Raw genomic sequence first — 14,162 nt, 5'->3', positions numbered from 1 at the left:
GTTAGATGAGTTTTATTCCATCTTTATGTCATTGCTGTCTGCTTCATTATGAGTAGTATCTGCAAAATACTTGTTCATGTTTGTCAGGTATTAAATGTCCTCATTTGAAAGCCTTTATTTGTGAATGTAGTTCTTGGATCACCAAGAAACAGTGCATGGTTTTGAGCTGTTTTATTCTAAGAAAAGACTGTACTTTCATTTAGCAGCTTTGGTAAAACTTCATTAGAGATAAAGAACGCAGGCTCTATAATCAAAAGACCCAGATTCAAGTCCTGTTTCACTACTTTTTAAAAAGCTATATTGCACAAAAATCAGTATGGAGTATAGTGGGTAAGACAAAAACAGATTAGCAGATAGGTAAACATGTAAAACTGTGTTTTTTTGTTTATCTTACCCAAACTTGTTTTCTATAGTATTTCCCCCGTTGGTATACGGGCAACCTCATTCCATTTGCTCAGCCAGAAACCTTGGGTTCATTCTACCCTACAGTCAAACCATTAGCAAATCATTAGCAAATTTCTATCTGCTCTGCTTTCAAAATATATCTGGAATTCAACTGTTTTTTTGAATTCCTGATGTAAATACAGTTGACATCCTCATTTCTTGCCTGGATTATATTAGCAGTGTCATACTGGTTTTGCTACTTCTGCCCTCATCTGTTTACTTATGCCTTTAGATTCCCAATAGATTCTTTCAAAACAAAAGTCATGTCATTTCACTCATAATCCTACTATGGCTTCCCTCTCTTCCTCAGAATATAATCCAAATTTCATGTTATGGCCTAGGAGGCCTTAACCTTTCCCAGGTACTCTTGTCTCTGTAGCCTTATTGGCCTTCTTGCTACTCCTGCTTGTTATTTTCTCTATTTGGAATGCTCTTCTCACACATCTGGATGGCTTTTTTTTTTTTTTTTTTTCACTCAGAGCTTTGTTCAAATATCTTTATATATATATATAAAGAGAGCCCTTTCTGACCACCCAATATAAAATAGCTCTCCCATCCCAGCACTAATAATTTCCTTTACCTTGATAAATTCTTCATACCTTTGGCTATTATTTATTAATTAGCTTATTTACTATTTTCTTGGATGTAACCTAGTGCCTGACATGTAGGAGGGTTCAGTAAATGTTGAATAAATTGAATAAGTAAGCACAGCTTTTGGAATCAGATAACCATGGGTTTGAGTTCTAGTTTTGTTGCTTAATAGCTGTGTAACCTCCCACCCCCCAAACATAAAATAGGAATGATAAAAACAAATAGGTTATTTCATTTCCTAGATCTTTGGAATTGGTGAGTTATCTTTTAATGCTATACGCTTCCCATTTTAAGCCAACTGTACTAGATGCTTTTTTTTTTTTTTTTTTTTTTTTTTCCTGGTTTCTAGTCCCTGCACTAGCTATCAATGGAAAAAATAGATTTCCTTTATGAACATGTGTTACATGAGGTCTTTCTTTGTATTTTCAGACCACAGGAAGGAGGGTGGAAGTATGGTTTCCAGTAAGTGTGTGTTTTTTGCCAATCCTCTTCAAAACTTGAGAATTAGTCAAATAAAATTGTGAGCTTTTAACATCCTTTTAATGCACATTTTTTTCTTCTAATCGAAATATCCACGTACCATAAAACTCACCCTTTTAAAGTGTACAATTCAGTGGTTTTTAATATATTCAGAACCATCACTGCTGTTTGCAGAACATTTTCATCACCCCAGAAAGAAACTCCTTATCCATTAGCAGTCACTCCCTATTTCCCCCTTTTCCCAGTATCTGGAAACCACTCATCTATTTTTCGTCTCTGGATTGGTCTATTCTGGGTATTTTGTGAGTGGAATTATATATAATCTTTTGTGCCTGGCTTCTTTCACTTAGCTGTTTGTTTGAGACAGGTGAGACAGGGTCTCATTTTGTCGCCCAGGCTGGAGTGCAGTGGCACCATAGGCTCACTGCAACCTCTGCCTCCTGTGTTCAAGCGATCCTTCTGCCTCAGCCTCCCTAGTAGCTGGTACTACAGGCATGCACCACCATACCCGGCTAATTTTTGTAGTCCCCCCCCCCCGCCCCGCCCCCGAGACAGAGTCTTGCTCTGTCTCCCAGATTGGAGTGCAGTGGCACCATCTCAGCTCACTGCAACCTCTGCCTCCCAGGTTTAAGCGATTCTTTTGCCTCAGCCTCCCGAGTAGCTGGGACTGCAGGCGTGAGCCACCATGTCTGGCTATACTTTTTTTGGAATTTTTAGTAAGACGTGGTTTCACCATGTTGGCCAATCTGGTCTCTTAACTCCTGACCTCAAGAGATCCACCTGTCTCGGCCTCTTAAAGTGCTGGGATTACAGGTGTGAGCCATTGTGCCCAGCTAATTTTGGTATTTTTATAGAGACAGGGTTTCACCATGTTGGCCAGGCTGGTCTCGAACTCCTAGACCTCGTAATCTGCCCGCCTCAGCCTCCCAAAGTGCTGGGATTACAGGCATGAGCCACTGCCCAGCTAATTTTTGTATTTTTGTAGAGACAGGGTTTCACCATGTTGGCCAGGCTGGTCTCGAGCTCCTAGACCTCATGATCCGCCTGCCTCGGCCTCCCAAAGTGCTGGGATTGCAGGCGTGAGCCACTGCGCCTGGCCTTAAAAAAATTTTTATATAGACAGTTTCACTGTGTTGCCCAGGCTGATTTTGAAACTTCCAGTCTCAGCAGCCCTTCTCCCTGGGCTTCCCAAAGTGTTGCAGTTACTGGCCTGAGCCACCATGCCCAGTTCATAATGTTTCTGAGGTTCATCCATGTTGTATCTTGTATGAATACTTCATTCCTTTTTGTAGCCAAATAATGGCCCATTTTTTGGTTATACCACAGTTAATCCATTCACCAGTTATTTAAATATCAGATATTTGGGTTTCCTGTTTTCATTCATCAATGGATTAATTGACAGTTTGGATTGTTTCCCCTTTTTAGTTAGTATGAATAATGCTGTGAACATATATGTACAAGTTTTTATGTCGGCTTGTGTTTTAATTTGTTTGTGTTATATACCTTGCATGTAGGAGGACCTCAATAAATGTTGAACGAATGGGTCATACAGTAACTGTGTTTTAACTTTCTAAGTCTGTAGAGAAAGAACAATGATTTTTCTCCTGTACTCGCCCACAACACTTGATCCTCTTTTTCTGACACCAGATATGTGGGGTTTTTTTTTTTTCACACCAAGCAGTTTTTCAACACCAGCTTGGTGTTCTATAATTCATTTCTAGCACTAACCAGAGTTAAGGGTTCAGTCTCACAGGACTGGCCCCCACTTTAGACACCAGTCACAAGTTGTGGGTTCCCAGGTTACCCACAACTTGTGTCCAACTTGGCTACAAATTGGAGGTTCCCACAACCCCCTTCTTGGGTTCATTAATTTGCTAGATCAGCTCACAGAAATCAGGGAAGACAGTATACTCACAATTGCCAATGTATTACAAAGGATATTGTAAAGGATACAATTCAACAGCCAGATGGAGCTATGCATATATGAGGTTTGTAAGGGTCATGAACCCAGAAGCCTTTGGCCCCATGGAGTATGTGGCTATGTTCTTACTCACCAATTCAAAAGCTCTCCAAACTCTCTTTTTGGGTTTTTATGAGGCTTCGTTACTTATGCATGATTGATGAAATCATTGGCTATTGGTGTTCGATTCAACCCTGAGCCCCTCCCTTCTTCCCCAAAGATTCGTGGGGTGGGGCTGAATGTTTCCACCCTGTAATCACATGGTTGGTTCCTTTGGCTGCCAGTCCCCATTCTGAGGCTCTCCAGGAACCCCCAGCCACCAGTCATGGTATTAACATATAAAAAAGATTCCAAGGGTTTTAGGAGCTAGATGAAGACCAAATACGTATTTCTTGTTGTAAATCACAATACCACACTAAGGAATTGCCAAACTTTTCCACGGCAACTGCAGCATTATGCATTCCTGTGAGCAGGGTGCAAGAACTCCAGTTCCTATGTTTGGCCAGTGTTTATTATGGTGGTTTTTTGATGATGGCATCCTAGTGTGAAGTGGCATCTCATTATGGTTTTGGTTTGCATTTCACTAATGACTAATGATGTATTAAGTGTCTTTTCTTGTGCTTATTGGTATTTCGGTGGAGAAATATCTATTCAAATTTTTTGCCCATTAAAATTTTTTTGTTGTTGAGACGGGGCCTCACTCTGTCACTCACGCTGGAGTGGCTGTGGCATGATCTTGGCTCACTGAACCCTTCACCTCCCAGGTTCAAGCGATTCTCCTGCCTCAGCCTCCTGAGTAGCTGGGAATACAGGCATGTGCTACCATGCCCAGCTAATTTTTTTGTTTGTTTGTTTTTTGAGACAGAGTCTCGCCTCGCCCTGTCGCCAGGCTGGAGTACAGTGGCACGATCTTGGCTCACTGCAGCCTCTGCCTCCCAGGTTCAAGTGATTCTCCTGCTTCAGCCTTCCGAGTAGCTGGGATTACAGGTGTGCGCCACCACGCCTGGCTAATTTTTGTAGTTTTAGTAGAGATGGGGTTTCACCGTGTTGGCCAGGATAGTCTCAATCTCTTGACCTCGTGATCCATCCACCTCAGTCTCCCAAAGTGCTGGGATTGCAGGTGTGAGCCACTGCACCCGGCCCTAGTTTTTATATTTTAGTAGAGATGGAGTTTTGCCATGTTGGCCAGGCTGGTCTCAAACTCCTGGCCTTAAGTGATCCACCTGCCTCAGCCTCCCAATGTGCTGAGATTACAGGCGTGAGCCACCGCACCTGGTCCTAAACAATTTGTCATTTTGTTGAATTGTAAGAATTCTTTATGTATTTAGACTACATGTCCTTTATTAGACATTATTTATTACATTTGCAAAAATTTCCTCTTTTTTTTTTGAGACGGAGTCTCGCTCTGTCACCAGGCTGGAATGCAGTGGCATGATCTCAGTTCATTGCAACCTCTGCCTCCTGGGTTCAAGCGATTCTCCTGCCTCAGCCTCCTGAGTAGCTGGGACTACAGGTGCATGCCACCACACCTAGCTAATTTTGTGTTTTTAGTAGAGATGGGGTTTCACCATATTGGCCAGTATGGTCTTGATTTCCTGACCTCATAGATCTGCCCACCTCGGCCTCCCAAAGTGCTGGAATTACAGGCATGAGCCACTGCACCCAGCCAATTTCCTTTTCTTCTGTGGGCCGTGTTTTCATCATCTTGATAGTGTCATTTGAAGCACAGAAATTAATTTTGGCAAAATTTATGTTTTTTTCTTTGTGTATTTGTGTCATATCTAAGAAATCATTGCCTAATCCAGGGGGTCATGGAGATTTGCATCTAAGTGTTTTTCTGAAAATATAATAATTCTAGCTTTTACATTTGGATCTTTGATACATTTTGAATTAATTTTTGCATATAATATAGGGATTATTTAGTTTCATAGCATTAATGTGGCAGCTTGTTTTCCATTTGAAGTTGTATAGGACCAAGCTGAGAGTCCATCAGGTTTGATAGTATCAAGTTGGATTCAGGTTATGTCTCTGGGTGAGTGGAGAGCTGTTTTTTACATAAGAATTTATATTGCAGTCCTACTACTAAAAAATGTGATTCTAATATAAAATATTGCCGACTATACATATATATACACATGCATATAATTTTTTGTTTTGTTTTGTTTTTTTGAGACTTTGTCAAGCAGTTCTCCTGCGTCAGCCTCCTGAATAGCTGGGACCATAGGCGCGCGCTGCCACGCCTGGCTAATTTTTGTATATTTAGTAGAGATGAGGTTTCACCATGTTGGCCAGGATGGTCTCGATCTCTTGACCTCATGATCTGCCTACCTCAGCCTTCCAAAGTGCTGGGATTACAGGCGTGAACCACCGCTCCTGGCCTGCTGAGAATTTTTTTTTTTTTTTTTTTTTTTGAGAGGGAGTCTCGCTGTGTCGCCCAGGTTGGAGTGCAGTGGCCGGATCTCAGCTCCCTGCAAGCTCCGCCTCCCGGGTTCACGCCATTCTCCTGCCTCAGCCTCCGGTGTAGCTGGGACCACAAGCGCCCGCCACCACGCCCGGCTAATTTTTTTTTTGTATTTTTAGTAGAGACGAGGTTTCACCGTGTTAGCCAGGATGGTCTCAATCTCCTGACCTTGTGATCCGCCCGTCTCGGCCTCCCAAAGTGCTGGGGTTACAGGCGTGAGCCACCGCGCCCGGCCTGCTGAGAATATTTTTATGTTCACCTATAAGCCTTTATTGTAATTAAAAGAGGCGTATCAACTTCAGTCTTTAGACTTAGAAAATCTTCGAGCCGGGGACATCTCAGGTGTCATCTAGTCTAACCACCTTGCCTTTTCTTTAAATATTGCTGCATTTTATGTTTAGAGATAGTTCATAAAATAAAATTTAAAAAAATTTAAAATAAAAATCTTTTGTACTATATGAAAGGAACATATATTAAGGAAATCGAGTAATTGGTTTTAAAAATATTGAGATCTGATAAAAGAAAACTTGTTATATTCTTAGGAAAACAATTTAAGGATTCTAGTGGAGAAAATTACCTTGTTGGGCATATTTTTTGTTTGTTTTGAGACAAGGTTTTACTCTCACCCAGGCAGTAGTGCAGTCACAGCTCACTGCAGCCTTGACCTTCTGGACCCAAGCGATTCTCCCACCTTAGCCTGCTGAGTAATGCCACTACGCCTGGCTAATTTTTGTATTTTTGGTAGAGATGAGGTTTTGCCATGTTGCCTAGGCTGGTCTTGAACTCCTGGGCTCAAGCAGTCCTCCTGCCTCAGCCTCCCAAAGTGCTGGGATTACAGACACAGAATTCATTTCTTTATAACAATTAGTTTAGGTTACCTTGATTTGTTTCTATAGTCCAGCCTCATTATTCATGAATTCTGTATTTGTGAATTCACTTCTTTGTAAAACTTATTTGTAACTCTAAAATTGATACTTGCAGTGCCTTTTTTTTTTTTCTTTTTTTCTTTTTGCCTTTGCACACTTAAAGAGCAGTGAAGAATTTGTCATTCTATGCACACACTCCCAGCTGAGGTCAAATAATACTACACTCAGCTCATATTCAGTTATTTTTGAGGTCTGTTTTGTGCCACATTATTTAGCTTTTTTGTGCTTTTTGTTGGTAATTTCACTGTTTAACTTATGTGCTGTTTAGTGTTCCTATGTATACATGAAGGCTGTGCTGTGCCTTTTGGAGAAAATTTGTTCAGGCATACATTATAGTGCTGTTGGCTGTGGGTTTGATATTAATCAACAATATATAGTAAATAAGAAGCCGGGCATGGTAGCTCATTCCCGTAATCCCGGCACTTTGGGAGGCTGAGGTAGGTGGATAACTTGTCGGGAGTTTGAGACCAGCCTCAACGTGACAAAACCTCGTCTCTACTAAAAATACCCCCCCACCACCACACCCCAAAAGTTTCCTGGGCATGGTGGTATGCACCTGTAATCCCAGCTACTCGGGAGGCTGAGGCAGGAGAATTGTTTGAACCTGGGAGGCGGAGGTTGGGTTGCAGTGAGCCAAGATCATGCCACTGCACTCCATCCTGGGCCATAGAGTGAGACTCTGTCTCAAAAAAGAAAGTCTTTAGAGAAACACAAGTTACTTTTGATTGGTTGAAGAAAATAATGTGACCAGAGGCTGGCAGGAATCTAACCCTGTATTTCCTCTAACTGTGGATTCCATATTTACTAATTCAGTGTTTGCCACAACTTTGTAGAGAACTTAACGACTGTGAATAATGAGAATTGACTGTATTTTAATTTTAAAAAAGTTTTTTTAGAGACAGTCTCACTCTGTTACCCGGTACAGTGGCATGATCTTATCTCTCTGCAACCTCCCAGGTTCAAGTGATTCTTGTGCCTTAGCCTTCCAAGTAGCTGGGATTACAGTCGTGCACCACCATGCCTGGCTAATTTTTGTATTTTTAGTGGAGACGAGGTTTACCATGTTGGCCAGGCTGGTCTTGAACCCCTGACCTCAAGTGATATGCCTGTCTCAGCCTCCCAAAGTGCGGGGATTACAGGTGTGAGCCACTGTGCCCAGCTGTATTTTGATTTAAGTTTTAGTATACTTTTGATTTGAAAGTGTTGAAGTCCAGTTAAAACTAGTAAAAGGTAATGTTGTTACATCCAGGTTTCTTGTTTGATTCTGATTTAATTTTCTACTATAGATCATACCTTCCTCCTTTTTTTTTTTTTTTTTTTTTTTTTGAGTTAATCATGTAGTTCAAACCGGTGGTTTTCAACTTTGATATCACATTGAAATCACCTGGGAAACTTAAAAAAAAAAAATACTATCCCCAGGTTATGATTATTTAATTGCTCTGGAGTGCATCCTGGGTATTGTAATTTTTCTTAGGTCTTCAGGCAATTTATTTTTTTTTTTGAGATGATGTCTCTGTCACCCAGGCTGGAGTGCCCTGGCATGATCTCGGCTCACTGCACTCTCTGCCTCTCAGGTTCAAGTGATTCTTTTGCCTCAGCCTCCCAAGTAGCTGGGATTACAGGCACCACAACGCCTGGCTATTTTTTGTATTTTTAATAGAGACGGGTTTCATCATGTTGGCCAGGCTAGTCTCGAATCCTGACCTCACATGATCTGCCCGTCTTGGCCTCCCGAAGTGCTAGGATTACAGGCGTGAGCCACTGCGCCTGGCCTTCAGGTAATTTTAATGTGCAGCCAAAGTTGTAGACTCATCTTCACTACAATGCAGGAATTTAGGTGTGCCAATTATGTAAATTGGATAAGTTGTAATACATCTTGTATCTGTTTTCGAGTTCAGGAGACATTTCAAAGTTTAATCCTCTTGAAAGATTTAAGAATCAAATTTAGGATTGGAAATATCTGTATTTGTTTTGTTCCTACCTAATTATAGTTCTGTCAAAGGCCACACATTTCCTGTACATATCTGAGCACTTATTGACTGTCTTATCAACTTTAGTAAAATGTTTTGTTTGATAGCTATTTTACACAACAAAGTATCTGTCATGAGAATTTTTTGTGGAGCAGTTTTAGTGAACTGAGTACATTAAGATGTGGCTATTGGGTGGTTCCATAGGCTTGTTATGAGCTCAGTGATTCTTCTTTCATGCCAATAGAGTCCACCTAAACAAAATTTAAAAATATTTTATTATATCATGAATCGTTGGAGTTGAATATGCATAAAAATCTCATTTAAAACATAATCTGGGCTGGTCATGGTGGCTCACGCCTGGGATCCCAGCACTTTGGGAGGCCAAGGAGGGAGGATTGCTTGGAGCCAGGAGTTGAGACCAACCTGGACAATGGCAGGACTCCATCTCTACAAAAAGTAGTAACACAAGTAATCTTAGGGGCCTGTGTCAAACCATATCAGGGCCCTATATTTAAAAAAGAATAGTCCTTTCTAGGTACTTGGAATGATATTCTTGTTTTTAAGTCTTTTTGCCCTTCATTGGGGTCGTCATTATTGCTAGTCCTTGTATCTCCCATTCTATGACCTATGCTGAACTTATCAGTCCACTAAAATTCTTGAGAATCAAATTATTTATGACTCTGACCCCTGGGCTTATATCTCTCTTGTCCTTATGGATATTACTATATATGTGGAGATTCTGTCGGTATCCTTTACTTGCTAGGAATATTTAGCAATTATTATTAGTGACTTTTTATGTTGAATTTGCATTTTATTTTTATTATTTTTTTAGAAATAGGACCTCACTCTGTTGCCCAGGATAGAATGCAGTGGTACAACTGTACCTTACTGTAACATTGAACTTCTAGGATCAAGGGATCCTTCTGCCTCAGTCTTCCAAGTAGCTAGGACTACAGGTACATGCCACCATGCTCAACTAATTTCTAAAATTTTTTGTAATGTTACCCAAGTTGGTCTCAAACCCTGCCTCAAGCGATCCTCCTCCCTTGGCCTCCTAAGGTGCTGGGGTTACAGGCATGAGCCACCATGTCTAGCCTGAATTTCCATTTTGAATTCTGGGCAGTTTCGATAGCTCCCCATCTTGTTTTTTTTTGTTTGTTTGTTTTTATTGTTCTAGGTTTTTTGTTTGTTTTTAAAACTTACCTAGCAGGTAATTTAGTTAGCCCCTCCACTCTTTGAACTTTCTTCCTGAATTCAAATTTTAGTCAAAATCCTCTTTAGTTCTTTGTAACTCTATACTTTGACATCATAAATCCACCAACCTGAGACTCATCCTCACAGCTGTACATACTTCTTAGTACCTTGTGTGCCCCCATATCATGTTTTACCTCTTTCATAGCGTTTTTCACTTCTGCCTTGTAGCTATTTTAAAGACACTTTGTCTTTATTAGATTTTTAATGAGGGCAGTGCTTACTGGCAATAATCACTCAAATGTTTTCTGGGTTAATAAATAAAAGAAAGATAAATAGTGCTGTTTTTAAAATAGGCCAGAAGTGATAGGAAAACACAGTTGGGTATATTGTCTTCTTGCCTTATCTCTGATTCCATTGCTGTCTATCTTTTGCTTCTGCCTTGGCCCAGTTAGAGAAAGTCAAGAATTGGGTTGAATAGGAAAATTTATACAGCATTTAAAAGTCAGGATAAGCTTCCTGTTAATGATGCACGTCTTTCAGCTCAGTTAATATTTCGTTGGTAATTCTTTCACTTTGCAGATAATGCTTCAATGAGAGTATCTTTTCTTCACTCCCACCGCTGCTCCCTGCTCCTGGTGGTAGATTTTTTCTTAAGCTTCCTGTATGTAACCCTTACTGACAGCAAGTAATTTTAGGTCTTGCTTCATTGATAGTAAGATTATGGGATTACTTTCTTTCCAAACTCAAATATGTTGTGTCTCTGTATACTTTTCCTCATTTCTGAAATTGTATTGTTTTTCCAAATGTTTTATTTATAAGGTGTGTCTGGGAGTAGAACTGTGTGTGCTTAGAGAAGATGGGAGTATTTTGGTATAGGGAGCTTGTGTTTGATTCTTTTAGATGTTGCAGAGGACAGAACATCTGTTAATGTCTATGAAATACAGATTGGGTTTCTGAAACATAGTTACAGCTTTTGCATGCTGACAGAGCTTTACTTCAGATTCTTCTAATTTACAGTTAACCCTTGAACAACAGGAAGCCAACAACCTGTGCAGTCAAAAATCCATATATAACTTTACTTCCCCAAAACTTAAGTACTAATAGCTTACTGTTAACTGGAAATCTAACCTATAAGATAAACAGTCGATTAACACATATTTTGTGTGATATATGTATCATATACTCTATTCTTTTTTTTTTTTTTTGAGACGGAGTCTCGCTCTGCCGCCCAGGCTGGAGTGCAGTGGCCGGATCTCAGCTCACTGCAAGCTCCGCCTCCCGGGTTCACGCCATTCTCCTGCCTCAGCCTCCCGAGTAGCTGGGACTACAGGCGCCCGCCACCTCGCCCGGCTAGTTTTCTGTATTTTTTAGTAGAGACGGGGTTTCACCGTGTCGGCAGGATGGTCTCGATCTCCTGACCTCGTGATCCGCCCGTCTCGGCCTCCCAAAGTGCTGGGATTACAGGCTTGAGCCACCGCGCCCGGCCTTCATATACTCTATTCTTACAATAAAGTAAGAGAAAAAATGTTATTAAGAAAATCATGAAAGAAAATATATTTACTATTCATTAAGTGCTCTGTCACCCAGGCTGGAGTACAGTGGCATGATCTCAGCTCACTGCAGCCTCTGCCTCCTGGGTTCAAGTGATTCTCCTGCTTCAGCTGGGATTACAGACTTGCGCCACTACACCCAGCTGATTGTTGTTGTATTTTTAGTAGAGATGAGGTTTTACCATGTTGGCCAGGCTGGTCTCAAACTCTGGGCTTCAAGTGATCCCCCTGCCTCAACCTCCCACAGTGCTGCGATTACAGGCGTGGGCCACCATTCCCAGCTAGTCACAAAAATCTTTATCCTTGTTATAGGCTGAGAAGAGGAAGAGGAGGGTTTGGTCTTGCTGTCTCAGGAGTGACAAAGGCAGAAGAAAATCCATATATAAGTGGACCTGTGCAGTTCAAACCTGTGTTGTTGAGGGTCAGATGTACTTGAGGAAATTGCTCAGTTTAGAAGACTCTCACCAAAAAGAAAACAAAAAAACCACCACACACACACACAAACAGAAACCCTCCAATGATAGGGAAGATTGGTTCAGTCCTTGCAAGCCTTGCAAGTTTGTGATGAAAATGATACAAGTAACAGAAAGTTAAGACAGTTAATGGTGATGGCTTGGAAAGGATTACCTATGATCCGAAAAAGTAAAAATAGTGTTAAAAGGTACTAGCTGCTGCTTTTTTTCAGTACCTTTTCTAACATTGACCTTTTTTTTTTTGGTATCTGCTTATGACTGAAGTCAGAGTTTTCTTTTAAAAATGTGTCACATTTTAAAATTATTTTAAATCTTCATGAACTGGCAACAGTTAATATACTGAATTTTAAAAAATTCAGCTACTGTAGTTTTCATAATTGAAAATGATTGAAAGTTAAACTGATAATTTCTTGAATTGGCAACATAGGATGCCAAAATTGATTTTATATATCAGTATTTGTACTTTTCATGTTTCTTAATTCCTTCTTAGAATGAAACTTGTTATAAATACATTTTACGTTCTTTTTTTTTTTTTTCATTGAGATGAAGTCTTGCTCTATCACCCAGGCGGTAGTGCAGTGGTGCAGTCTTGGCTCTCTGCAGCCTCCACCTCCGGGGTTCAAGCAATTCTCCTGCCTCAGCCTCCCGAGTAGCTGAGACTACAGGCGCGTACCACCACACCCGGCTAATTTTTGTGTTTTTAGTAGAGACTGGGTCTCACCATGTTGGCCAGACTGGTCTCAAACTCCTGACCTCAGGTGATCCACCCACCTCGGCCTCCCAAAGTGCTGGGATTACAGGTTTGTGAGCCACCATGCCTTGCCTAACTTTTGGATTTTTAGTAGAGATGGTTCTCACCATGTTGGCCAGCCTGGTCTCGAAACTCCTGACCTTGTGATCTGCCCGTCTCAGCCTCATAAAGTGCTGGGATTACAGGCGTGAGCCACTGTGCCCGGCCCAAAAGTTGTTTTTAAAAAGGCTTAGAAGATTGAACTTGCTCTTTATCAAAATACTGGTCTTACATACTTGCAGTCTTTTGTAATACATTATTATGTTTTAGAACACATACATTGAAACTATTCTAGTGAAAAAAGTTGGTATTTTTATTTTGGTCAGTTCTCTGTATATGAGATACTTTGTTATCTACCTTAAGTGCCAGGGTTTAAACATTTTTGCTGTATTTTTCAGCTTAGAAAATCTTCCTATAAGAATTAAATGTGATTTTTTTTTCCTACTTGTTAATGACTCTGACCAGCATTATAGAAGTTTCCACCTAGTATGTCAGGAGAAAGAATTGATAAAATCCCTAAAATCACAGTATAGTGTACTTGAGCATACTAAAGAAGAAAACAAATCACTCTCTTCCTTGAATTAAAAAGTTGCCCAAACTGTCTTGTGTTATTATGTGTATATTTGGACTTGACAAAGTAACTATCCTGGAACCATAAAGTTAGTAGTTCATTTTAAGATTTTAGGCTGGGCATGGTGGCTCACGTCTATTATCCCAGCACTTTGGGAAGCCAAGGTGGGCGGATCACTTGAGGCCAGGAGTTTGAGACCAGTCTGGCCAACATGGCAAAACCCCCTTTCTACTAAAAATATAAAAATGAGCCAGGCGTGGTGGCATGTGCCAATAGTCCCAGCTACTTGGGAGGCTGAGGCACAAGAATGAATTGAACCCGGGAGGTGGAGACTGCAGTGAGTCAAGATCACACCACTGCACTCCAGTCTGGGCGATAGAGCAAGACCCTGTCTCAAAAAAAAAAAAAAAAATTATTCCTGCTGATAGAAATCTTCTGTGTAAATAGCGCTTAGAAATGCTTAAGTGTGGCCAGGTGCAGTGGCTCATGCCTGTAATCTCAGCATTTTGGGAGGCCAGGGCGGACAGATCACTTGAGGTCAGGAGTTCAAGACCAGACCAACGAGACCCTGTCTCTACTAAAAATACAAAAATTAGCCAGGCCTGGTGGTGCACGCCTGTAATCCCAGCTACTGGGGAGGCTGAGGCAAGAGAATTGCTTGAACCTGTGAGGTGGAGATTGCAGTGAGCCAAGATCACACTACTGCATTCCAGCCTGGGCGACAGAGCAAGGCTCCATCTCAAAAAAAAAAA

The 14,162-nt window shown here is 40.9% G+C and overlaps 1 protein-coding gene across 2 annotated transcripts in view; it reads left to right on the top strand.

The window, feature by feature from the left end:
* Positions 1 to 14,162, top strand: part of UBE2W (ubiquitin conjugating enzyme E2 W) — a 73,292-nt gene that overhangs the window by 7,489 nt on the left and 51,641 nt on the right. Inside the window, exon 2 of one of the 2 annotated variants that reach the window (XM_025393317.1) lies at positions 1,465 to 1,497. The exons of the other annotated variant lie outside the window; for it this stretch is intronic. Coding sequence (XP_025249102.1) covers positions 1,465 to 1,497 — 33 coding nt within the window. The remainder of the gene's footprint in view (positions 1 to 1,464; positions 1,498 to 14,162) is intronic. 2 annotated transcript variants of the gene reach the window in all.

This window comes from Theropithecus gelada, chromosome 8, assembly GCF_003255815.1.
Source record: "Theropithecus gelada isolate Dixy chromosome 8, Tgel_1.0, whole genome shotgun sequence".
Taxonomy (NCBI): Eukaryota; Metazoa; Chordata; class Mammalia; order Primates; family Cercopithecidae; genus Theropithecus; species Theropithecus gelada.
This window is presented reverse-complemented; position numbering and strand designations above follow the sequence as displayed.